A 25,743-nucleotide genomic window follows, 5' to 3' on the forward strand; every position below is an offset into this window, starting at 1 on the left:
AGCTAGTTCTGCACGAATCAGGCGAGGGTTGAGAAGGCGAGGTGTTATGCATGTAACTATTGCTAAGCGACGTAAAGGGAACTATTTGTAGAAGAACGCTGAATAAGAACCCAACCAGTCAACACCGTACGCCCCTAGATACCCGTAATACTAATACATTAAAGTTCAACTCCACCAAATCACCCTCCCATCTGGAAAATTGACTTCGAACTCTCCTTCCTCTTCAATCCAATCCTCTTAGCCAACTGACCAAACCCACTACCCCTCCTCTCCTTCTCCTTCACTCCCTTCACCTCAACCTTCGTCTTGCCCTTCTCGCCCCAAGGGTTCTGCGCCTCTCGCTCAATCTGCTTCTTGCGCTCCACAGCAAGTATGCCAACTTGATCCACGAACACAGACTTGTCGAGCAAGTCTTCGACCCTGACTCTCAGACCATCTTGGTCAAGAATGGATGCGACTTGTGCCAAGCCCATGATGTCTCCGCCCAGCTGGAAGAAGTCTGAGCCAAGATCAATGGGTGTAGGAGAGCCACGCTCGTCGTGTAGAATTTGCTCCCAGGCCGATCGCAGCGTTGTAGCGAGGGTGTTTGTTTCGTGATTTGAGAGGCCTGTGTCGGTGGGTAAAGTGATCGGCTGCTTCTCCACGGACCGCTTGCGCATCTTCTCTGAGTTGGCGGTAGTCGAGCTACCGGAGCTGACCTCTGTAAACAATGGAAGCAGAGTGTGCGGGTCTTCCGAGAAAGCGATGACATTGGCGCAAAGAATGTCGAATGCGTGCTGTGCAAATTCTGTGGTAATCGTGCTGTTCGGGACGTACGTCAACGTGACATCCATTTCGTTGCCACGGGAGGTAGTGTGGATGGAAAAGTCTGCGAAGTCTTCCTGAGAGCCAACGGCGCCGATGGTGTACTCGATGCCGCCTAGCTGCATAGTTGGCTGGTCATCTTGAATGTTCTGGTCATGTTGCAGAACGCTGGAGAAGTTTGTCCAGTCAGGCCATTCCGTGCAGTGTCGGGTGATCTCGCGGAAGCCGAGCGACTCAAATGGCATGTTCGCGATTTGTTGGTCTTGAACATACTTGAGAAGATCCATTACAGTCCAATCAGGTCGGTACACGATGCGAACAGGTACCATGTTCAAGCAAGGACCGACGATGTTCTCGACATTGGCGACACCGCCGTTACGGCCTGAGATGACGTGACCAAAGACAATATCAGCCTTGCTCACAAGACGGGAGAGAGTCGAAGCCCAAGCGGCCTTGGCCACCGTTGCGCTGGTGATGTTGACGCCCTTGAGCTTGGGTGCACTGACTCTCTTTTCGAGCGTGATGGATTGGCCAGCTGAGCGCTGATAGTTGGGGCCGAATCGGTTGACAATCTCTGTCATCTTAGAGCCGCGAAGAATGTCTCTCCAGTGATCGTGGGCTCCCGATACTGTCTTGGCAGTTTCGCGTACAAAGTTGCCGAAGCTTGGGGCAGATGAGACTGGAAGGCCATTGTATCCGTCTTGGAGCGCACTGAGAATCTTGGACATGCACACTCCATCGTATTGGGCGTGTGAAAGTCGCATGAAGATACGGTATTGCCCTGTTTGCTTTTGCTTCGCGACCACAAATTGGATGAACGCTTCGCCAAGTCGTGGTCCGCCCTCTCGATCCTTCTGTTGCAGATCCTTGGTGAAGGTGTCGATATCTTCGTCGGTTTGATGGTATATGAATTCTGGTTGAAGCTTCCGCAATACGACCTGAAGGAAGCGATCGCCATAGGGGACGAATACAGTGCGAAGAATATCGAAGGCTTGTACCATACGGTAAGCAGCTTGCTTGAGCTTGCGAAGATCGAGAGGCCCATCTCCATCCAGGTAGAAGTAGTTGAGCATCCATTTTGACTCCATGAGAGTACCAGTGATGGCGAGTGATTGAAAGTCTGTGACAGGGAAGACGTCCGAGATGCCTCCCTTGAATACTTGCACTTTCGAAATGACACTGTCGACATTGGGGTCTCCGAGCATCGAAATGGACCTGTTGAGAGAGCTCTCAACACCTTCCTGGATAGTATGCGTCGCCAACGGCCTTGAACTGATTTTGCGCGAGGCATTTGGCTTCGTTGGGCCGGTGGTAAGCCCTTGCAACCTCTTCAACATAGTCGAATCTCTGTGGCTCAGCTCCGACTCGGCGGGCATCTCGCTGGGAGCTATGCTCTTGGTGTCGGCGTTTGGATCGAACATGTTGTCCTGGAAGTCGCTCCAGATTGATGCGGCTCTGCCGCGTTGGTAAGACCTAGACTGGCCTCCGACACTCTTGCCTGCCACTGAGCCGCCGCCGGCTCGGGACATAACTTCATCAATGACCTCGCCCGCAACACGTACTACACGAGCCATGTCGGCAAATGTGGGGTTCTTGAACACATCAGCCACGGTCATTGAAAGGCCCTCTTCTCTCGCGGCTCCGACGAGGCGCATAGCCATGATGCTATCACCCCCGAGATTGAAGAAACTATCCTCTTGCTCGATGGTGTCCTCCACCGTCTCGAGAAGCTCAGCCCACAGATTGAGTAGCTTCTTCTCAACAATGTCGGGTGTGACTTTGGTAGAGGTCTCGGTGGCAATGACACCAAGAGTGGCGACCATGTCAGCAGCGGTCTGGATCCTGTTCTCCGCATTACTGGCAATGCTCATGCGGCGCGAACGTATAGAGGCTGCTCGTGGTGAGGCTGGGTGTATAGACGCTCCATCGACACTCGGTCGTCCGCGTTGTGACATTGAATGCTTTCTCGTGAGCATCCCCGTCATTTGGTTCGTCATCTGATCGATTGTCGCAGATGTGGGTTCGGTTGTCAGCTTGTTCTGCGCTACGATCTGTTCGACGATCTGGGGCACCATCTCGCTGACGATGGATCGGATGAGGCTGCTCCAGTCAGGTGTCTCAGCTGGCTGCGGCGCCGCTGGTGTCAGATCAGGGAATGTGATCCTCGGCGTACGAGGTGGTGAGGTTGATCCGGCACTGGACATGCTCGAGCTGGTTCTGAGAATAGGACGCGGCTTGGGTAAAGCAAGGTGCCCGGGTGAAGACTGTGTCGGCTTGATCTTGATGAAGTTATCCAAGTCTGAAATGGTTTGCTGTGCGTTGTTGAGCGCCTGGGCCAGGACCTTTGCCATGAGAGCAGAAACGTTCTTCGCCTCGGCATCGGTAACTGCATCACTCCAATACGTGAAGCGCACGGCTTCATCGTCGCGAGTGGCATCGATGTTGACCGTGATAGCGAACTCGCTGGGATCGTGGCCATCAAGCTGCTCGAACTCAATACCAGAGTCATCTGCCGCGGGCTCGTCTGTGTTCCCGCGCCTCTGAATCGAGACGGCAGTGTTGAAGAGCGATTTTCCAGAAAGACCAAGATCATGCTGGAATTGAGCGAGCGAGCAATGTTGATGTGGCATGGAGTCGACAAAGTCGGACTGCACCTTCTCAACGATCTGGAGCAGTGAAGAAGCCGGTTTCAATTGAACTCGTGATACCAACATGTTGATGAACGCGCCAACTGCGCTCTCGATATTGTCGATTGGTACGTTTCTTCCAGACGTGAGATATCCGTAGCACACATCGGAGGAGTTGGTGTAAGAGCGGAGCACCAGAGCCCATGCTGCGAGGAGGATATTGGCGAAAGTGACGTTGCTGCTCTCCGCTAGATCGTGAATCTCGTCAAATCGGGTAAAGCGCATGTCCAAAGATCGAAGCTCTCGCTGCTTACTGGGGTCACGAGGCGTAGTCGGGAAATAGCATGGGCTGACACCGCGAAGCTTGGCCTTCCAGTACAGTACCGCATCATCAACTGGGAGACCGCGCAGGTACTTGATATAGTCGCTGTATAGCGGTCCGTCCTCAGATAGCTCCCCTTGGTATGCTTCCTGGAGATCTTGTCCGATAATGCCGAGTGAGCCTCCGTCGATGACGGCATGGTTGACAATGACCTTAACAAAGATCTTGCCTGAAGGAGTCTGGACGACAGCAGCCTGATGGGGAAGGACAGGTTTCTTCTTGCCGTTGAGAGAGCCATGCTTGATGGACTCTAGCATCTTGGTCACTTCGCTGTCCTTGCAAGTATACTTGACTATGCCAGAATCGGGGCCCTTGACGACAATCTGATCGAAGACGCCTCCTTTGCAGACACTGTCGATGAAGACGGTGCGCAACGCTGGATGACGGGCAACGACTTGCTTCCATCCATCGATGACTTGACTGGCATCGACTGGGCCTCGCTTCGATTTGACCTCGAACGTGGTTGACGACCAGTACGATTCCGGGGCCTTGATCTGACTCAAGATCATCCCGTCTTGGATAGGCGAGCAAGGATACATATCTTCCACCTGATCAAAGGAATGGATACCGGCATGGGGAAGAGTCTTCAAGACTCGATCGAGGCGACTGTAAGACTCCAATGGTAGTAGTGGGAAGTCGGTCATCGTTGGCTGTGGGGTATCGGTCTTGGCCAGTTCGGTGGCGATCTCCTCCAGTGTGCGTTGGCATTCGGCGATCCACCTGCGAATGCCTTTCTGGTTCTTGGAGTAGCGATTGTACATGAAGCTGAGTTGGATCTGACCTTCAGAGACTGAAGCCGAAATCTCGAAGAGTGCCATACGCGTTGTCTTGGTACCCACGTCGGATGTCTCTTCGTCATCGCCGTCCAGCTGCAATGGCTGTAGGAGCGAATCGCTAGACCCAGACTGTTCTTGTCGGCCAAGGTAGTTGAACAGCACTTCCATCGGTGCATGATTGTCAAAGCGTTGCTGCCCATCTTCTGTGAGATAGCGATGAGCAAAGTAAGGTCGGCCATTACTTGTGATTTTGCGGCGGGTATCCTTGACTTGTCGGAGCGTATGCATGACCTCGTCTTCTTCGTCACCGATGGGAATGGTGACCGGATACATGGATGTGAACCATCCGACGGTTCGGGAAAGATCGAGATTACTTGAGTCCCATGCTTCTCGCCCGTGAGACTCGTTGAACAGGGTGGGAGCCCTGCGGTTGATGAACACGCGGGAGAAGGAGTGGACAATAGACGCCAGGAGGATGTCGACGAGGTCTGTCCTGTACACGTGGTGGTTTTCGAAAGCCATCGCAGATATTTCCTTATCGATGACGAACTCATCCCTCTCAGTATCACCGTACACGTTCGATCGAGCCTCCATCCCCCAGAAGGCGTAGTTCGCCGGTTCAACTGCGAGCGGCTGGGTTTGCACGTCGCGTTGTCGATCGATTTGCGAGGCGTTTGAGCTCTGCATCGCATTCCAGGTCTGGAAAGGTAGGCTCTTTGCAAGCTTTGTAGTTGGGCCAGAAGCGAGTAAGTCTTCCAGATCGCCAAGCAACACGCCCCAGCTCACTACATCTACGACAAGGTGGTGAGCCGCCATGAAAAGCATCTGTTTGCCCTTGAGACTGAAGAGATTCACGGCAAAGACAGGACCGGCGCGAATGTCGAGGCTTTTCTGGGTAGCGGCAATGATGGCAGTCGCAGCAGAAGCGGTTGAAACCTCATGTGCCGTGAATGCGTAGGATCCGGAAATCTTCGAGGTGATAAGTTGCTGCCATTTCCCAGCCTCGTCCTTGGAGAAGCGAGCACGTAGCATCGAGTGACATGCGACGATGGAATCCATAGCGCGTTGAATAGTAGCCGGCTCCACGTATCGTGAGATGCGCAGTGATGATGATTGGTTGAAGTGTGTGCCGTTTTCGATCTTGCCGGTCTGGAAGTAGAAGCGCTGAATGGGAGAGAGGGCAAAGGGTTGGTCGCTTGTCTCTGTTCCGTGGTCCAGGATGACTACAGCCTTGATGTCGGCCGCCAGATGGGCCAGGGACTTGGCGCGCAGCACTTGGTTCAGAGTAAGGCTGATACCCTCGCTTCTGCACTTTGCGAGAAGCTTCATGGCAGAGATCGAATCGCCACCAAGCGCTATGAGTGGTTAGTAAACTTGACACTATCCTCTCTGGGGATCACTTACATAGCCAGGACTTGGAAGGCTTGACGTCCTCCACAGGACAGTCCAATACCTTCGCCCAGATGCCCCGAAGAACTGTAAGAGCGGTATCAACAGGTCCATCGGCCACTTCAGGAAGCTCAGCGTTCACGATGCGCTGATGCGTGGCTTCATCCAGATCTTGTAGCCACGACCCGACTTGCTTCTTGTCCAACTTGGTGGAAGCCAAGGCTGGGATACGGGGAACAGCGATCCAAATGGCAGGTACCATATATGATGGCACGAGATCAGACAATCTCTCCCTTGCGCGATTGATTCGCGAGAGCGTTTCTTTGTCGGAGAGTACCGTGCGCCAGTCTGAACCAGCGTTGGTAGCGGCGGTTCCGGGGAAACTGACGACAACCGTGAGCTTCTTCGTGCAGGGACCAATCTTGGGTAGCTGTACAACCACTTGATGGATGTTGTCGTCCGCCTGCAAGACTGTCTCGATTTCATCAAGCTCGATTCGCTGACCCGCGAGCTTGATTTGGTTGTCTCTTCGCCCGATGTAGTGGATAGACCCATCAGCGGTGTACTGGACAAGGTCGCCGGTACGGTAGATACGCGATGTACTACGGGTCGAGAACATCTTCAAGAAAGCAGGGGCTTCGATGAAGGCTTCCGCAGTACGTTCGGGATCGTTTAGATAGCCTCGGGCGAGTAATGGTCCCTCGAGGCAAAGCTCTGCGGTTGCGCCGATGGGTGCAAGCTCGTGAGGATTGTCAGAGTTAGTAAGCCAAGCACGTCCGCTCTTTAGGGCGCGACCAATGTTCGACGGGTCTCGTTGTGCAGAGACATGATCATTAACGATAGCAAACACAGTGCCCTCGGTAGGACCGTAGCCGTTCTGTAGTTTGACCCCGTTGGCCCATTTGTCGACCACGTCAGATGTCATCGCCTCACCACCGGCTACCAGAGTCTCCAATGTCGGTACAGCGCTTGGTCCTTCCAGCGTACCGGCAACTGACGGTGTGAAGAAAGCCCAGTTGGCTTTGAGATCTGTCACTGCAGCGGCGAGGTCCGTGGTGCGCTGTTCGTCTGATGGTACACAGATCGTGGCGCCCCTAAGAAGGACGGCGAGGGTTTCGCCAACGGAAACGTCGAAAAGGAAGGAGCAGAACTGGAACACTCGAGAAGTAGGCGTGACATGAAGCCCTTCACATATCGCAGCCGAGCTGGAAGTTATACTCTTGTGCTCTACGACCACTCCCTTGGGTTGTCCTGTGCTACCTGAAGTGAAGATGACGTAGCAGGTATTGTTGCCTTTGGCGCGCTGCGATAGCGGTCCGGAGCAGGTCGGTAGTCGTCGAATGGCGGTCTCACTGACATTAAACACGTGATCGACCATGTCCGTGAAACGATGGGCATACGGCGGTGAGCACAGGACGATCGAAGCTTTGCATGCCTCAACGATATGCAGATGTCGTGAAGGCGGGTCTGATGAAGATAATGGCACGTAGCCTGCGCCAGAGATGAGAATAGCCATGATAGCTACGATGGCCCATCGCGACTTGTCCACACAGATCGGGATCAGAGATTCAGGGCCAGCACCAAGCTTCACTAGCTGCTGTGCCAGTTGCGATGCAAGCGCGCCAAGCTCAGCGTAGGTGAGTTCCCCATCGAAAGCGGTCACGGCTGTGGCAGCGGGCTGAGATGCAGCCTTCTGGAAAAAGAGCGAGGGCACAGTGTCATCGATGAGATCAGGCTCATACGCGTTCCACTTTTGCACGAGCTGCTTGTCTTGTTCACTGAAGACAGCTACATGACGAACATGAGTAGCTGATTGGAGTTGGTTCAGCACCGACTCAAACTGGTATAGAAGGCGCTGAACATGCCAAAGCGAGATGACATTTGCATCGAAGTGAGCCAAGACATCGATCTTGGTCGATCCCATCTTGCACTCAATCACGAGTGGGTATGTGAAGAAATTGCCCTGATCTTCGTTCTCGTGAACGGTCCACATGGAGTCGGCGAGCTCCTCGTTCTCCGTTTGAACAACCAAAAGGTTCTGAAAGTCGCATGCGGCTGCCATGTCGTCGCCGAGTGCTTTGATAGCAGAAATCCCATGGTGTTGGTATGGGATACGGTCGGTGACATTCGTCGCTATCATCTTGAGCAAGTCGCTAACAGTAGCGCCGCGATCAATTTTGACCCTGGACGGAACGGTGGTCAATGTAGGACCACACACGTCCGTAATTCCCGCGACGGCAATGTCTCGCCCAGCAAGAGTCTCACCAAACACCACATCATCACTTCCGGTGTAGGCAGAAAGCAGCAAAGCCCAGGCAGCTCGTATGACATTGGCTGGTGTGACGTCTGTGTTCTTGCGAGGTGCAAGCTTCACGGTATGTTGGAACATCCGTCCGTCGGATGTTGCGTTTGAGGTGGCATGGGGTGGCTGAGGGAACTGGAAGGCGTTGAGACCCATCAAGCTGTTCTTCCAGTAAAGATTCGAGGCAGAGGCATCAGTGCCAGAGATGTACCCCACAAATTTGGAGTAGGGTGTCTGAGGGATGGTGGATGTGCCGCTCGAGTATATCTGCTGCACTCGCTGAAGCATCAGGTAGATACTCCAGCCATCGTACAAGGCATGATGCAGTGTCCATACAAAGTACCGCTCCCCTGATGTCGTAGTAACCAGTGAGTACGCTGCAAGTTTGCCACCGAGATCCGAAGGAATGGTCATCGCTTCTCCTTCGGCACTCATGAGCGAGGTCTCTTCTTTCCAGAAAACAGGATCCTTCTTCATGACAGCTTGCACGAACATACCGGATGGTAGCTGGATGATGCGAGTACGAAGGATGTCAATCTCTTGAATGGCTGTGTCCCAGGCCGCCTTGAATTTCGTCATGTCCAAAGATTTTGGTAGCGCCAACACGTGCTGCGCGACATAAGCTCCAGCTTGCTTGATGGAGAGCGTGAGAAGCGCATCCTGGAGTGGACTCGTCGGATAGGCGTCCTGGATGTTTTCCTTCGGAACTCGACATTGCTGGACAGCTTCGTCCAGTACTTCAGCTCTCGGAGACGAAGCTGGCAGCAGGTCAAAAGGCTGCACTGCCTTCTGCGGCTGATTGAGTGTGTTAGAACGGGTACCAATCTTGGCTAACTCGGAGAGCTTCGGATTCTTGAAGATATCGATGAATGATAGCTCTAGCTGTTCGGTATGAGCCATCGCAACGAGACGCATGGACGAGATGGAGTCGCCACCAAGGCGGACAAAACTGTCGTCGATGCCTACTGCAGAAGGTGGCAAACTCAAGACGGAGCACACCGCCTTGTGGATCTTCTTCTCTGCCTCGGTCGTGGGCTGCTTCTTGTTCGCCATGCTTGTGAGTCGGTACAAAGCCATTGTCTCCCGACTGAGGTTTTGTACTAAGCTGCGGAGACGATTGCGGTCTAGCTTGCCCGCCGAAGTCCAGGGCAACTTCGTGACAGGGATGAAGATCGAAGGTATCATGTACGAGGGCAAAGAGCCGGCGAGCCCATTCTCAGTGTCTTTGCACATGTCTCGAAGCTCGTCGCTGAGCGGAAGAAGTAGTTCATCGGAGGCGGGCAGGTCGGTCGAGGGCGGCTGGACGTTTTGCGCTTCGTCTCCGGCTTGACCCTGAGTAACAGCAAAGAATACTGCCAAAGCCTTCGCAGAGCTGCGATTGGAGGGTGCGACTAGTTCCACTGCGGACTGTACGCTTTCGGGGAAGTTCTTTCCTACGTGAAACTCGATCTCACCCAGTTCAATTCTCTGACCGTTGAGCTTGATCTGGGTGTCCTTACGACCGATGTAGTTCACGGACCCATCTGTGTTGTAGCGGACAAGGTCACCTGTCTTGTACATGCGGGCTGTTCCAGAGACTTGGCTGCCGGAAGAGATAGTTTTCGCCCAGGCAGGATCAACGATGAAAGCCTTCGCGGTCTTGACTTCATCATTCAGATATCCACGGGCCACGGTGGGGCCTTCAATGACGAGTTCGCCGACGCTACCGATAGGCATGAGTTTGTCGTGGTTTCGTGGGTGTACGATCCATAGTCGACATCCGCTTCCGGTACCGATGGTGCCTGGCTCTGAAACAATGAGCTTGTGATCCAGTGTGGACTTGTATGCAGTAGCGGCTACTACTGAGCACTCGGTAGGGCCGTAAGCTGTTCGTTGTCAGTACGGAGCCGAACGGGGAATATAGGGTCTGTATACATACCGTTGATGAAGCAAGTGCTGTTGCCCCATTTCTTGAGGATGGGTCCGGGAAGCGCCTCGCCTCCAGAAACAAGCGTCTTCAAACCAGGGACACGCTCTGGCTCGATAGTTCCAAGAACTGACGGGGTCAAGAGTGACCAATTGACTCTCAACTTGCGGATGGCGCCAGCTGCGTTGTTCATGCGATCGTCATCTGTTGGCACGCATACCGTGGCGCCTACGGTCAAGGCTGAAAGAATCTCGATACAGCTTGCGTCGAATGTGTATGAAGCAAACTGGAAGGTGCGAGAGGTTGCATTGATATTCATGCGACGCGTGAAAGCAGCTGCACTTGTACAGAATGCTTGATGAGGAATGATTGTTCCCTTCGGCTTGCCGGTAGTACCTGAGGTGAACAAGCAGTACGCTGCGTTGTCGGGAGTTGCTGTGGAACGTGGCTTGCTGGTCACTGGAATTCCGAGCTTCTTGATGGATCGTTGGTCGACGATAACGGCTGCCTTTGCGACCTCGCTTGCTTTGTCGTGGTATCCGCGCGAGCACAACACCACCGGGGCGCCAACGTCTTCGATAAGCTCTCGAAGTCTGGTTTGCGGATGCTTCGGATCCAGCGGCACGTACGCTCCACCAGCCTTCATGATTGCAATCATGCTGACGATGGCGTATGATGACTTTTCGAACAGAATTGGCACGAAAGTCTCAGTGGTCACACCGATAGCCTGTAGATGGACTGCAAGCTGATTGGTGATCTTGTCAAAGTCTTGGTAAGTGAATGACCCGTCCCATCCTTCCACAGCCTTCGTTGCTCGTGGTCTCGTCAGTGCCTGATCATGAATGACGTCGTGCACACAACGGCGGATAGGTGGCGGAAGTTGTGGGTTCCATTCGGTGATTTGTCGGAGACTACTATCGGTGAACACGTCCAGCATGCCAACAGTGAGCTCCGAAGCACTGCTTTCAACAACGCTGTCCAGAATCTTGCTGAAAGTATCGGCCATGTTCTGTGCTTGAGAGGGGAGAATCCTGTCTTTCGAATAGCCAAAGTCGACAGTGATGTTGTCGTCGGTAACATCTGCATTGACTGTGACAATGTATTCGCCGGCATCTTCCGCTTCCATATCTTCGTAGGTGAGAGCCGTCTCCTCCGGATCGCTTGACAGACCGCGCCTTTGGAAGGTGAAAGCCGTGTTGAACAATGAAGGTAGTTGAAGGGCATGCTGTATGTCGGCAAGAGAGCAGCCCTGATGCGAAAGAGCCTCAGTAGAGCCTGTTTGGAGAGCCTCGAGGAGCTGGGCAATGGTCGTGTCATCCGAAAAAGATATGCGTGAGATGACCATGTTGACGAAGCAGCCCACGGCCTCCTCGATGTTGGTGACCGGAATGTCTCGACCAGAAGCGATTAGGCCGAAGGAGACATCAGACGTGCCTACATAGTAATGAAGAGTGAGAGCCCACGTAAGCTGGAGCACGTTCGAAAGAGTCACACCATTGTGCTTGCAAAACGCCTGAACACGGGCAGTGCTACCGAGGTCTATGTCAACTGATCCTGACTCTGGAGAGCTTGGGATACCATCGTTGAGGGTGGGAAAGAAGCAGGGCTCCATCCCGGCAAGATGCGTCTTCCAGTATGACAAATCAGCATCGCTGGATTTGGAGAGCATGTATGCAATGTAGTCGGAATAGAGTGGTCCGGCATCAGCCCGTGTCAGCTTTCGTGCGTACGCACGAGCAAGATCCGTAAGTAGATTGGATACCGAGGTGCCGTCATTGATCGCATGACTGAGCTCGAGCTTAATCCAGACTTTGCCAGTCTTTGTTTTGCAAATGCTCATGCGATGAGGTGGCACAGCCTCGCGGCAGTCAATGGGCGATTGATCTCGCAGAAGCTTGGCAACCTGATCGTCCTCGCAGTCGGCGAGGAGTTGAACTCTTCCGGCTTTCTCCTTGACTACGACCTGATCTTTCGACCCGTCCTTTGCAAGGCTATCGATGAAGATAGTTCGCAAGGCCTGATGACGGTGCACTACGACTTGCCATGCTTCGGTAAGACGGCGTGGATCCATTGGCTTGCCATCCGTGGACTGTACTTGTGCCACGGTGTGATACGTGTAGAGCTCGGGATTGCGTGATTGCGTGTGAAGAAGACCCTGCTGCATTGGAGATGCCGGGTATATATCCTCTACATCGGTGAGGGTGATACCGGCGGGCAGAACCGCGGAGAGCCTGGATGTACCGTTGTAAAGAAGTGGAAGATGCTTGAAGTTGCTGACGTTACGCTCCTGTCGAACTTCGAGAAGCTGTTCCACGGCATCGACGAGGGTCTGGCGACACTGTGCAACCCACGCACGGATCTCGTTCTGTCGTCGCATGTTGCGATTCCATCCAAAGGAGAGCTTGATAGCGCCCTGGGAAACCGCTGCCGTGATGTCAAAAAGCCCTAGGCGGGGAACATCCGCTCCAACTTCGCGAGAGTCGACCTCATCGAGCGAAGTGAACAGTCCCTCCTTGCCGTCTTGTGTTTGAAGCCTGCCAAGATAGTTGAAGACAGCTTCTGCAGGCCAGTGGCTGGCATATCGAGTCTGGCCTTCCTCTGTGAGATTCCGGTAGGCGAAGTAAGGCCGCCCTTTGTCTGGCGTACGGTTTCTGAAGTCTCTGACCCATCGGATAGTGCTGATCATGTCTGTGGCTTCATCCAGTGGGACAGGAAGATGGATAGGCGTCACTGTGGAAAACCAGCCCACTGTGCGCGAGAGATCTTGGCGGCTATTGAAGGTTTCACGACCGTGGCCCTCATTGTGTATCGTGATGGTGGACCTGTCAGAGAAAACCTTGCGGAACGACTCAAATAAAGCAGCGATGAGAATGTCAAGGATTTCGGTAGCCAGAGCGTCCTGTGCACCGAGGAGGAGCATGGTGTCTCGAGTCGACAGCTGTACATCCTCTTCCACTACGTCTCCACTGAGATTGGAACGGCCTTCCATGCCCCAGTAGTCGAAATCTCCCGGTGCAATATCCCCAGCCGGAAAGACACTTCTGGCGTTCTCTTGCTTGGCCTGAATGGTCTGCTGTTGCAGCCACAGGTGATAGGGTAAGCTCTGAGGTGCTGGCTGAAGGCCGTGAAGGAGACCCTGCAGATCTTCGAGGATGATTCCCCATGACACCACGTCGATGACAAGATGATGAGCGACGAGTGCTATGGCCTGAGAGAAAGTTTGATCGATGTCAAAGAGCTCGATAGCAAAGGTCGGACCGTTGGAAACGTCCAAGGTTGCCTGGCTGTCATCGATTATGGGTCGTAAATTGGCATCGTCTCCTGCTTGCACGTTGTGGCGACGAAGTCTAAATGACGTTGGTGCATCTTTTTCGACTCGCTGCTTCCAAGCTCCTGCTTCGTTCTTGGCAAAGCGTCCGCGAAGCATTGGATGAGTTTTGACTAGAGTAGTCACCGCCGCCCGAAGCTCTGCAGTCTCGACATTGCGTGAGAGGCGGAAAAGCTCAGTCTGATTGAAGTGGTTGTGCGCATCGCCAACGGTGTCGAAGAAGACGTTTTGAATTGGCGAAAGATCGAAGGGCAAATCGTAGTCTACGGCTTCCGATACAACTTGTGACTTCTCGGAAACATTGGCTGCTGAGGCCATAGCCGAGATGGATTTGGCGCGAATGATATCCTGTACGCTGATGGGAAAGCCCTGCGCACGACACTGCGATGAGACTTGCATAGCGGCAATTGAATCACCGCCAAGATGTAGGAAAGACTGGTTGAGACGGATATCAGCGACTGAAAGGTTCAGAACCTTGGCGAAGATAGCTTGCAGCTTCTTCTCGATCGCATTACCGTCGTTGGATCCGGTGTCGTCCGATCCAATGGCCGAGATCAGACGATAAGTAGGCTGGTCCATCTCCTCCAGCCACTGGATCGCGCGTCTTCGATCCAATTTACCGGAAGGCATCAACGGGAAGCGCTCGACAGCGACCCACAAGGAGGGTATCATGTAGGCGGGCAAGCGCTCGCATAGACTGTCCCGAATGGAAGCAATGTTCAGCGAGGCACTTTCTTGCGGCAACACCTTCAATCCGTTCCCCGTGCTCATCGTAGTCGTGCCCATGTTTTGGAGGGACACAATTGCGACAAGTCGCTTCGCACAAGGTCCAGCCTTAGGCACCGAAGCCAGAGCGGTTTGTACGTTGTGATCGTTCAATAGTTTGTGCTCAACTTCAGATAGCTCTAATCGTTGGCCGCGCACCTTGGTCTGGAAGTCTTTGCGACCGAGATACTATTACAGTTAGTATGCGTCGAGCTAGAGTAATGGAAACGACTTACCAGCATTGTGCCATCCTCGTTGTATTTGACCAAGTCACCAGTCTTGTAGATGCGCAGGGACGCTGAGGAGTCATTGCTCAGTAGACCTGGAGACCACTTGACATGCCCAACGAAAGACTGGGCTGTCTTTTCGGGATTGTTGAGATATCCGGCTCCAACTGCACCTCCCTCCAACAAAAGCTCTCCTATGGCGCCAACTGGTGCAAGTACGTTGTGGTTGTTCCTTGAGACGATCCAGCCTCGTGCTGTGACAGCCTTTCCAAGATTGTTGGGCTTCATGTGAGATGTCATGATACTGGTAGTTGCGACAGCAGAGCATTCAGTTGGTCCGTAACCATTGCCGAGTGTGACCTTGTCCGCCCAAGTGATCAGGTCTTGCTGCGACATTGCTTCGCCAACAAGGAACAGAGTCTCTAACATAGGGACTTGCGATGGCGACATCATACGCACGACCGACGGTGTGAGAGCAGCCCAGTTGACATTGAACTGGTTCATGACACCAACAAGATCGTTCGTTCGGGTAGCCTGGTCTGGTACGCAGATAGTACCGCCCTGCATGAGAGTGCTTAGTATCTCAATTAAGCAAGCATCGAATGTGTACGAAGCGAATTGGAGTACTCTAGACGTATTAGAGATCTTCCAGCCAGCCACGAATGCAGTAGAACTGGTGACCCAGTGGTTGTGGTTCACTAGAGCCCCCTTGGGTTTGCCGGTCGACCCAGAAGTGTAGAAGGCGTATGCTGGAGAGTCACTGTGTACTGAAGGAAGACGCTGTAGACTATCATGAGGAGTCTCAGTTGCTTGCCGATCTACAACCAGGGTGCTGGACGGGATAGACTGGCAAAGCCCTTCATACTGTGGCGCGCAAAGGACCAGGTCGGCGCCAATGTCTGAGACAATTTCACGAAGGCGGAGAATAGGTGCCTCGAAGTCCAAGGGAACAAATGCTGCTCCAGATTTGAGTACAGCCAGCATGGCGACGATGGTCCAACCTGACTTGTCGAAGCAAAGCGGGACGAATTGATTTGGCTTAACCCCAAGTCGCATCAACCGGTGCGCGAGAGCAGAAGATCGGTCGTCGAGCTCGCGGTAAGTCATGACACCAGTATCCCAGGCATTGACAGCAGCAGCGGTGGGACGAGTCGCAACCTGGTCCTCTTCGATAACACTGTGAATGCATCTACGGATTGATGGCACTGGCTCGCGATTCCAAGAGCCGATCAGATCACGGTCAGCAGGATTGACTAGATCCAGGTCATCCAACGTTCGCGTGATGTTGTCAGCACCATTCAACTGCGTGAGGATGAAGTCAAATTGCTGCACCATGCGCTGAGCGAGCCACTTTTCGACAACGCGATCATCGAACAACGCTTCTACCAGAACGCCAGTCGAACTGACCTTGCAGTTGAAGACGAACGCATAGCTGAAAAAGTCAGTTCCGATAGTGTTGGCACTGATCATGTTCCACAGAGGGCTCTCGGCGTCGAAGTCGTCTCCTGACTCGATACCCAGAAAGCTCTGGAAGTCACAGGCTATGGCTGTCTCGGAACTGAGTTTGCTGATGTGTTGTAGACCGGCGAACTGATATGGCAGCGAAAGCGAAGACTGTTTCTGGGTCTCTTTGAGATACTCGTGAACTGTGGAAGTGCGGTTGAGCCGCAGCCGGACGGGTGCAGTCGTAATAGTGGGGCCAATGATGGACTCTATGCCAGGAACGGAAGCCTCGCGACCACTGTTGGTTTCACCCCAAATAACGTCATCTAGTCCGGAGTAGGTGGCAAGGAGAATGCCCCATGCTGCGCGGATCATGGAAGGGACGGTGACCTCGAGGCCTGGGTTGCGTTTGAGCTGTACAGAGTGCAGCAATTGGCCATTGGCTTCCACGCGGTGATCTGGGGATGGCAACTGGGGGAATTGTGACGCCGTTACGTTGTCAAGTTGCGAAAGCCAGAACGCATCGGATTGCTTCTGTTCCAAACTCGTAATGTACTTCACGAAGCGCGAGTAAGGCACAGTGAGGGCGATGTTTTGGGTTTCGTTGCGGTAGTGTGCTTCGACTTTGCGGAACAATGCTGTCCAGCTCCAACCATCGTAAACGGCGTGGTGGGCAGTCCATACAAAGAAGACCGAGTCAGTCTTCTCACCAACGAGGGTGAAAGTTGTTAGAGGTGCGCCGTTCTTGGCGGGAAGCTGCCTGGTGGTCTCGTTGATATCTTGGATGTCGGGGAGAGACTGCCACTCAATCTCTTCGCGTAACACTACCTGCAGGAAGCCATGCTCCTCTGAGTAGACGATGCGCGTGCGCAAAGTGGCCTCGCTGGCAATGACGGCCTTCCAAGCCTCTTTGAAGCGCGCCAGGTCGATGTCGGCTGGCAGGCGGTAGATGGGCTGCACGACGTACGTTCCTGGATCCTTGTTGGTGAGCATTACAAGACCCTCTTGGAGCTTGCTGCATGGGTATATGTCTTCAATGGAATCGGGGAAGACACCGCACTCAGCTGCAGCCAGTGCCACGATAGCCTGACGGGAAGACTGCGGGAGCAGCTCCATAGGCAAGGTATCTGCTTCCGGCTTTGCGGCATCATCGGAAGATAGCATCACCGCAGTAGCGGCCATGTCTAGCAGCTTAGGCTGCGCGAACACATTGGCGACATTGAGCATAACGCCATCCTTTCTAGCCGCAGTGACGAGCTTCATGGCGCTGATGGAGTCCCCACCAAGGCGGAAGAAGGAGTCTTCTGCGCCCACAGCGCTCGCGTCGAGCTTCAGCACCGAAGCCCAGAGACGCGCCAACGCGACCTCAGCTTTTCCAGCAGGTGCGCGGCCGCTCTTGCCTGCTAAGCGGAAAGGAGTCATGTGTGATTCAGGAAGGGCTGCCGCCAAGGCGCGTAGCACCTTCCGGTCAAGTTTGCCAGACGTCGTCATGGGCATGCGGGTGACTGGCATGAACATGGAAGGGACATAGTAAACAGGGAGCGCATTGGCGAGCGCGATTTCCACCTGCTTGGCCACTACGCGTGCCGACTCGCCCATCTCGCTGATGGCAGCTGGAGCCTCATCTTCAGAGAGGCACATGAAGGCTACGAGCGCTTTTGTCTTGTTGCTGTCGTTGAACTTGACCAGCTCGACAGCCGACTTTGCGCCAGCCGGTAGGTTCAGCTTGAGGTGGTGTTCGATCTCCCCCAGCTCAATACGTTGGCCATGCAGCTATGTAAAGTTAGTTGATGAACTTCAGAATGATATGTGATCAGACGCGTACCTTGACTTGAGAGTCTTTTCTGCCCAGATAGATCATGTCACCGTCGGAGGTGTATTGTACGAGATCGCCAGTACAGTAGAACCTACGTCCCGTGGGGCCCATGACACGAGCCCACTCAGGATCCATAAGGAATGCCGCCTTTGTCTTCTCGGCGTCATTGAGGTAACCGCGGCTGAGGATTGGTCCTTCGAGGATCAACTCTCCCTTGCAACCAATAGGCATCAGGCGGTCACGGTTCTCGGCGTCGACGACCCATCCAACGCAACCGATTGCCTTGCCGATATTGGTAGCTTCGCCGCGGCCATCACTGAAATCTTTGAACGCCGAGTTGATGGATGCTTCGCTAGGTCCGTACATTCCAACAAGGTGGACATGTTGACTCCAGAGGTCGATGAGCGCCCTGGTAAGAGGCTCCGCACCAAGACAAAGGCTTTTAATTGAAGGGACCTGTGCAGGCGTGAGAAGTGCCGCCACCGTAGGTGTGAGATCCATCTTGTTCGCTCTCAGCCTAGCGATGGCACCAGGAAGATCGTTGACACGATCGGCTTCAGAGGGTACGCATACGCAGCCACCTCGCTGGAGAGTAGTGAACATCTCTTCTAGTGAGTTGTCAAACGTGTATGAAGCGAACTGAAGCATGCGCGAGTCCCGGTTGATGCCGAATTTGGAGCCGTGGGCCTCCGCGCTGGTGGCTATTGCCGAATGCTCAAGTACAACACCTTTGGGTCGCCCGGTACTACCACTGGTGAAGATGACGAATACCGGGTTGTGGGGCTGCACGCTAGGGCAGGCAGGACCACCGACAAGAGGAAGACTCTGTAGAAGTGCATCATCTACTATGATGACATTGGCCACGAGACCGTCGAACTTGGATGCACGCGAAGCAGTAGTCAGTACCACTTGGGCACCAGCATCTTCGAGACGGGTTTGGAGCGCTGGGGCGGGATGCGCTGCATCGAGTGGGACAGCAGCGCCGCCTGCCTTGAGAACAGAGAGCATGGCAATAATTGCAAAGGCACTCTTGTCGAAACAAGTAGGCACGAACACCTCAGGTCCAACTCCAAGCTTGACGAGATGATGCGACAAGCGATCTGTGGCGGTCTTCAGCTGGTCGTATGTGTACTCTCCGTCGTGAGCACAGATCGCCTGTGCCTCTGGTTGAGAATCAGCCCATCGGGCGAATATGTTGTGTACACACTCGTTGATCGTGGCCGGCATGACATTCCAGTCCTGTAACTGTTGCAGGTGCCTCGGGCTGAGATGGTCCAGGGATGAGATGCGCCGTTTCGAGTTGAAGACAATGTTCTCGAGCGCACGCGCGAAAGTGTTGGCGACATTCCTAGCCTGTATGGCGGTGAGATGGTCTGTCCAATAGTCGAGATCCACAGCTGCTGTGTCATCGCCGACTTCGATATTGACACTAACTGGGTACTCGGTCGGATCGTAGATCGGTCGAACCTCGCGGAGAGTGACATCCTCTTTGGGAGAGTTCTGTTCCTGGGGTAGGCGACGGTAGGAGATCGCAGTATTGAAAAGGTTGGCGCCGGAGAGCTCGAGCACGTGCTGAACGTCGGCCAAAGCGATATGACGATGAGGCAAGGCTTCCATATAGTCTCTTTGTACGTCCTGAAGTATGTCCAAAAGACAACGAGACCCATCCGATAGATCCACGCGGCAGACGAGCGTGTTGATCAGCGGTCCGACGATGCTTTCCACTCCATGGACTTCCTCCGCATCACGAGCGGAAGTGAGGTAGCCGAACGTGACGTCGTTACTTCCGATGTAGCAGCTGAGTGTCAGTGCCCATGCAGTATGAAAGACGTTGGATAGCGTAATGCCATTGGTGTTGCAAAAGTGCTGCAGATCGGCCAAACTTATACTGGTCAGATCGAGGCGGATAGTGACCAGTTCTTTGGCTACAGTATGGCCTAGGCCGTCGTCAAGAGTCGGGAAAGAGCAAACCTCACTACCACCGAGGTAAGATTTCCAGAACTCGAGGCTGGACTCTTCAGGTTGCTTCGCAAGCCATGCAATGTATGCGCTGTAGGGAGTACCGTCGAGAATGGTTCGCCCTGCGCATGCTTTTCTAAGTTCCTCAGCCAATAGACTCATGGAGTGGCCGTCCATGATGGCATGGCTGATATCCAGAGAGCAGTAAATCTTCCTGTCGACCGTAGTGCAGATGGTGAAACGGTGGTTTGGGCATCGACCGTGGTTGTAAGTGACGGAACGCTGCTCCTCAATGCGTTTTATAGCATCCGTCTCATCCAAGGCTTCGAAGTGTACGATGTTGGCGTCGATGTGTTTGAGAACCACTTGATTGTAGAGACCCTTCGCACCGACATTCTCGATGAAGATCGTGCGTAAAGCTGGGTGTCGTTCGACGACTTGTTGCCAAGCGTCAGCGACCTTCTCCCAAGAGATATCCCCGTGGATCGTGGTAACCTCGTGAAGAGTAGCCGCAGCGTAGAAACCGGCATCCTTGGTTTGTGACAGCAGCAGGCCTTCCTGCATCCTTGAACATGGATACACATCTTCAGTGTCGGTGTCCCGAATGCCAATGGCTGAGAGGCTATCGATCATGGCTGAGAAGCTCTCGTCCGTCAATGACAGTAGCGGAAAGTCGCTGAGTGTTGGCTTCGGGTCGAGGATAGTGAGACCTCGGATCATCTGCGAGATGGTTGACTGGCATTCCGATACCCATTGCTGAATGAGTGACTGGTGCTTCATGTGCCGGTTGAACGTGAACGCGACCTTGAGATGACCTTTGAAGACGAAAGCGGAGATCTCAAAGAGACCCCACCTGCAGGTTTCGTGACCAAAGTCAGACGTGCCGCCAGCCTTGCCTGTCTCTCCGGCCATGGTGCCGGATGGCTGGAGAAGAGCGTCCGCTCTCTCGAGTTGCTGATATTGGCCGAGATAGTTGAACAAGATCTCCATGGGCCAGTGAGTTTCGAAAGTATCACGACCTTCTTCAGTGAGACAACGCCTAGCAAAATACGGCCGGCCATTACCAGGGATTCGTCGTTTGAAGTCCTTGATCTTGCGGACTGTATCTGTAGGATTGCGTGATGGCGATACAAGGATTGGAGATAGCGCGGTGAACCACCCAACAGTGCGGGTGATGTCAATGTCTGAGTCCCAAGGTTCACGCCCGTGACCTTCGTTGAAGATGGCAGGCACAGGTCGGTCGGTAAAGACATGTGACCAAGACTGGATTAATGATGCAAGCAAGACCTCGACTGGCTCGGTCTTGTAAGCAGTATGGCAGTTGGTCAGGAAGGCGGCACTGAGCTCCTTGTCGAGTTCGAAGCTGGCATGACTAGCATTGCCGTAGGTGTTGTCTTGATGCTGAATGCCCCAGTACGTGAAGTCCATAGGAGGAACATCAACAGCAGGAAGGACGTCATCAAGCTCGAGCGACTCAGCGTGATCACGTTGTAGCTCCGCCCATTTTTGGAACGGAAGAGCAGGGGCAAGCAACTGCCCGCCTTTCAAGATCTCTTCAAGCTCTTCAAGCAATAACCTCCACGTGACTAGGTCAACAACTAAATGGTGACCGGTGAGGAATGCATACTGCTCGTCACCGAAATCGAAGAAGTCGGCAGCGAACAGCGGGCCAGAGACGTGATCAAAACATTGCTGCGAGTCGGCGATCTGAGTGTCGATTTCAGCTTGTGATGTTACGTCAAGATGACGAAACCGGTAGGAGCCACTGATATCGTCTGCACTGGAAGTCAGCAATGTGCAAGCGACTCGCCTACAGAGCAGCAGTAGTACACGAGGCCATGTAGGTTGGGGCACTAGCTGTTAGACTTACTTGTAAGACGCTGTTGCCAGCCATGCTCAGGTGAATGCGTGAACCGTGCTCGCAGCATGGAGTGGCGTGTTACGAGCTGTTCCACCGCAGACTGAAAATCGCCGGCGTCGGTCTTACGTGACACCCGGAGATAAAAAGATTGGTTGAAATGGCCATTTGTGTTTGGACGCTTGAAGAAGAGTGATTGAATGGGAGAGAGCTCGAAGTCCTCATCGAAGAATTCCTGGTGGTCATAGGCTGAGTTGCCGACTTCTTTGACAGCAGCCGACAACTGGGTGATGGACTTGCTGCGCAACACCTCTTGGACGCCAAGACTCATGCCTTCCTTCCGACATTGGCCCACGACCTGCATGGCAGAAATGGAGTCTCCTCCAATCGAAAGAAAGGATTGGTCGAGAGGAACATGGGGCAAATTGAGGACATGAGCCCAGATAGCTTGGAGGCTCTCCTCGACATTAGTGACGACTGTTGATGACATGTTGGGTCGTGTGTCGTTCCTGTTAGACACTGGGTGAGCAAATGATTGTGTTGAGGGGTCAATGTGATGCTACATCAGGGCATGGGCCATGTGAAGGGTTCTGTGCTAATCGCGCGGTACGCGTTTTGCTTGCATGGAGGGTATACTTACAAAGATCAGGTAGAGTGTGTCTGACGAATCTGATTGTCAGCAACAATGTGATTAATTTACGTACCGTGGATTACAACTTCTCGTCGAGTATGAGAAGGGTGGCGAAGGCAGATGCGTGCCTTTTGTGCTGCCGACAAAAACTTGGGTATAGCAATCCAAAGATTCTAGATTCAGTCACACGGAATGTCTGTGATTGAGAAGATGAAAAAGCTCAGTACGGGCCTCAGGTTCTACTCTTGCATATGCTGCGTGGGATCGTCATTCGGGGATAGTGAGTTACTCCTGAATCCCTTGCCACCTGATACGGGGGTCTCGGCATGGCAGTGAAATCATCATAGGTTATTCTTGTCTGTTTCAAGCCACACAGACTGGAGAAGCATGGAATGCGAGCGCAAACAGCCGGGGCCTGCAGGCAGGCATCGTCTTCGAGAACGAAGAAGCATTAGCTGCAAAGACCCGCAGGCGCCCCAGGCCAGCTTAGAGATGTTCGTGATTGGAGGCGTTGCGCTGGATAGACGAAGGAGACGGACGAGCTGGGCATGAAGCGGTGGACACGCTGGCGAGTTCCTTTTCGAGTTGCACCAAGAGTAGTGCATACCAGATTGTGCGAAACCAAAAAGCAACGGGCGGCTCCTAGTGGGCGAGGGCCATGACCGTCGCGTCTTCGCGAGGCTGGCTGTGACGTGCTTGGCTTTTGCGATGCTGTGAAGTCTCTGCGGAGGTCGCGACAGGTTAATAGGTACATATTGTGGCGTGCGTAGGAACACGAGACGGTCCGACGCGGAGATGGAAGGTGTGAAGAATGAGGTTTGACGCGTCGGTGGCCGGCTGGCTCCTGCTGGTTGGGGCAAGACGCGCGAAAACAAAGATGCGGGGCGCTTATGTAACGCGTCACGCACTAGGCTACAAAGAGCCTTGGTCTAGCTCCAAGCGCCATCGGATGCTCTTCTCCGCCTCAGCGCTGCCCCGGCGCGACTTTCGCTGCCCGTACTTCAAGCCTCCCTACATTGGCATGCGTCTGCATACGGCACCCACGAGCTTGCCGCCAGCTGTCACCGGTCAGCTACCCAACGGGGATCTCGCCTCACGCTGCCACGTTCAACAGTCTGCCACCATCAGCCTCAGTTCCCGAAGCTTCCGCCGCTTCCATGACACGGTGCCGTGACTACGATTCACGTTCCGCTGTCAGTCGCGCTACTGTATGGTTTTCTTTGTACGCCACCTTCCACTTTCTCATTTCCCATGTGTGCATATCCGGAACGGCTTTTGAACCCGCCGCCATCACGCTCCAAGAAGTCTCGCCTGCCGCTCCCGCGAAGCACGCCCTCAAGACCCACACTGTGATGGTGGGATGGATCCGTCTCTAAGGCGCACAGCACTTTCCAAGGTCCCGCTCCTGATAGTAAGACATTGTCCAGGTAGTCGACGTCGGATGACGATTACCCGGATCCTACCGCTGGTTACCAGGCAGCCGGTACTCCCACCCTAGGGCAGCTCAATCCTCATGTGCGGCTTCCCTGCAACTGATCATGCCTTTTCAGGACTGTCATCACACGTCGTACCATCTGTCGAAATGCCTTTGTGATCCGCGGATCTCGAGCACGTGAACAAACGCGCATCCACTGCATGCTGTCCCCACTATCCAGCAGGCCTCGGCGAAACTCACCTGCCTAGCGGTCGTCAATTTGCTTGACAAGATCTCAGCCTCGTCGTATTCAGCTGCTATTGTGGGGTAGACAGCCGTCCAAGACATATGAACATGGCTGCAGGTACCCCAGAAATCTGATATTACCCGTACGAGCTGCGCAAGCCATGAACTTCACCTGTGGATACGCTTGCATTTCTAAGCTAGTAGTGGAATCTTCCGGTGCCCTTTGGAGTGTTGATCGCGAGCTGTACCGGCCGATCAAAACGTATGCGATCAGCGTTGCATCGATCATCACTCAAGTGCAATGAAGCTACCAAACAACATGGGGACCTATACCGGCACTGCCATGAACCTGGTGCCATTTTTGCGGTCACATCACACAAGCTCAGCCATCTGCCTTTCGCTCGTCGACACCAATCCCTTCAGCCTGTTTTCTTCACCTCCTCAGAAACCGATTGGGCTTTCCGCCGGCTTTCAAATCCGCAATCTTGACGAATCACTCGTCATAACAAAGAGGCTACTCCGTTATTCGGTCCACGAGGGATTAAGCTTCGCCTACGAACAGTCGATCACTGACAGATTTCATCGCGTCCTACTGTACCCATTTCAGGGCTTCGTTCTCGCGCCTGAAGTCTCCTAGGCTTCGCGATCGAGCTTGAAGTCTTCGTGTGAGTGACCATGAGCCTGTACATTGGCGGGTTGGCAAGTCTATAACAGTGATTGGTACCGTAACCACCCCATGTCTCAGCACGTGAGCGTCTGTGTTTGAGGTGATCAACACCGTTTCCATCTGGATAATTGCCGCGTCACCAACCTAATTGTTGGATTGCACCATCCTTGATTGAGGGGTAATGCGAGATATCATCGCGGTCAGACCGGTCCGTGTTCACTATCACTCTCCTCACGGTGGCGGAGGTTTCGATCTTGGTCAATCAGACTGCACGAACGCGCTTTCATGCACAGGAAAATGTCTATGTGATGACGTGGGTTGCACCTGACTCCCGTACTTGAATTTATCCAGTACGCAGGTGCGCCTCGGACAGCCAGTGTTGTACATGACCCGGATACGAGGACCCAGGGATCAATGAGAGTGGACTGTTACATCACCTTTACACCTGGAGTAACGATGGCATTCTCGTCAAGGAATAGCTCCTCTGTCGTTAGCAATTCAGGCTACTTTGCACTTCACGATGACTAAAGGGCCGATGAACGGCCGTAAGCGATGTCTTCGCCTTTTTCGGAAGCCATATTTACTCGACCTTTGCATGTCCTATTTTGGCGCTCAACACAGCTAAAATAGGAAAAGACACCGCTGTCAAACGTTTTCAACACCCCTAGTTCAGAGCACGGTGAACCAACAGCAATGTCGCTGCGCTACCTGCTACGGCCTTTCGGGTGCGATCGTCGGCATGACAGCGCCGATCTCCAAGCCACAAGCCACAAAGCAGGCGCTACAGCGGTGCCAAGGTGACACCGTGGTAGAGTAATTAAGGTTAAGTATTCTCTTCCCGGGCCGCCGTCCACACTGTTTTGAACGCAGGGTGATGGGAGGGGCGCTTGTCGTTGCTGCTAATTCGGGTGGAACCCAGGGCTAATCCAAATCCAAACACCATGCGATACCCCTGTCCATTCAAACAGTGTACAACACGACGCATGCAACCTGCATGCACCAAATCCGTACCAGGTTATGAAATGCCAGTCACGCACTCTACTACCGGTATATTCTCCACCATCACTTTCCGGGTCTGCAAGCTATCTGCTTTAGTGCGAGATGACGATGATCTCAGCCAGCCAACTCAATCTCATGCCATCAAAATGGCGATTGAAAGCCGTGTTCAGCTCATAATTAATACGTAAGGCGCTACTAGTAGCT

The 25,743-nt window shown here is 53.6% G+C and overlaps 1 protein-coding gene across 1 annotated transcript; it reads right to left on the reverse strand.

Annotated features, from left to right (window-relative positions):
• Nucleotides 1–179: 179 nt before the first annotated feature.
• Nucleotides 180–22,072, reverse strand: J4E83_004982 (NRPS; the record flags this gene model as incomplete). The annotated part of the gene is made up of 6 exons (XM_049331906.1): nucleotides 180–5,944; nucleotides 5,994–10,145; nucleotides 10,199–14,468; nucleotides 14,516–17,722; nucleotides 17,775–21,499; nucleotides 21,595–22,072. 6 exons carry the CDS (start codon nucleotides 22,070–22,072, stop codon nucleotides 180–182), a joined length of 21,597 nt encoding a protein of 7,198 aa, XP_049189001.1.
• Nucleotides 22,073–25,743: the final 3,671 nt, after the last annotated feature.

Source organism: Alternaria metachromatica (genome assembly GCF_023757995.1).
Source record: "Alternaria metachromatica strain BMP 0045 chromosome Unknown scaffold_9, whole genome shotgun sequence".
Taxonomy (NCBI): Eukaryota; Fungi; Ascomycota; class Dothideomycetes; order Pleosporales; family Pleosporaceae; genus Alternaria; species Alternaria metachromatica.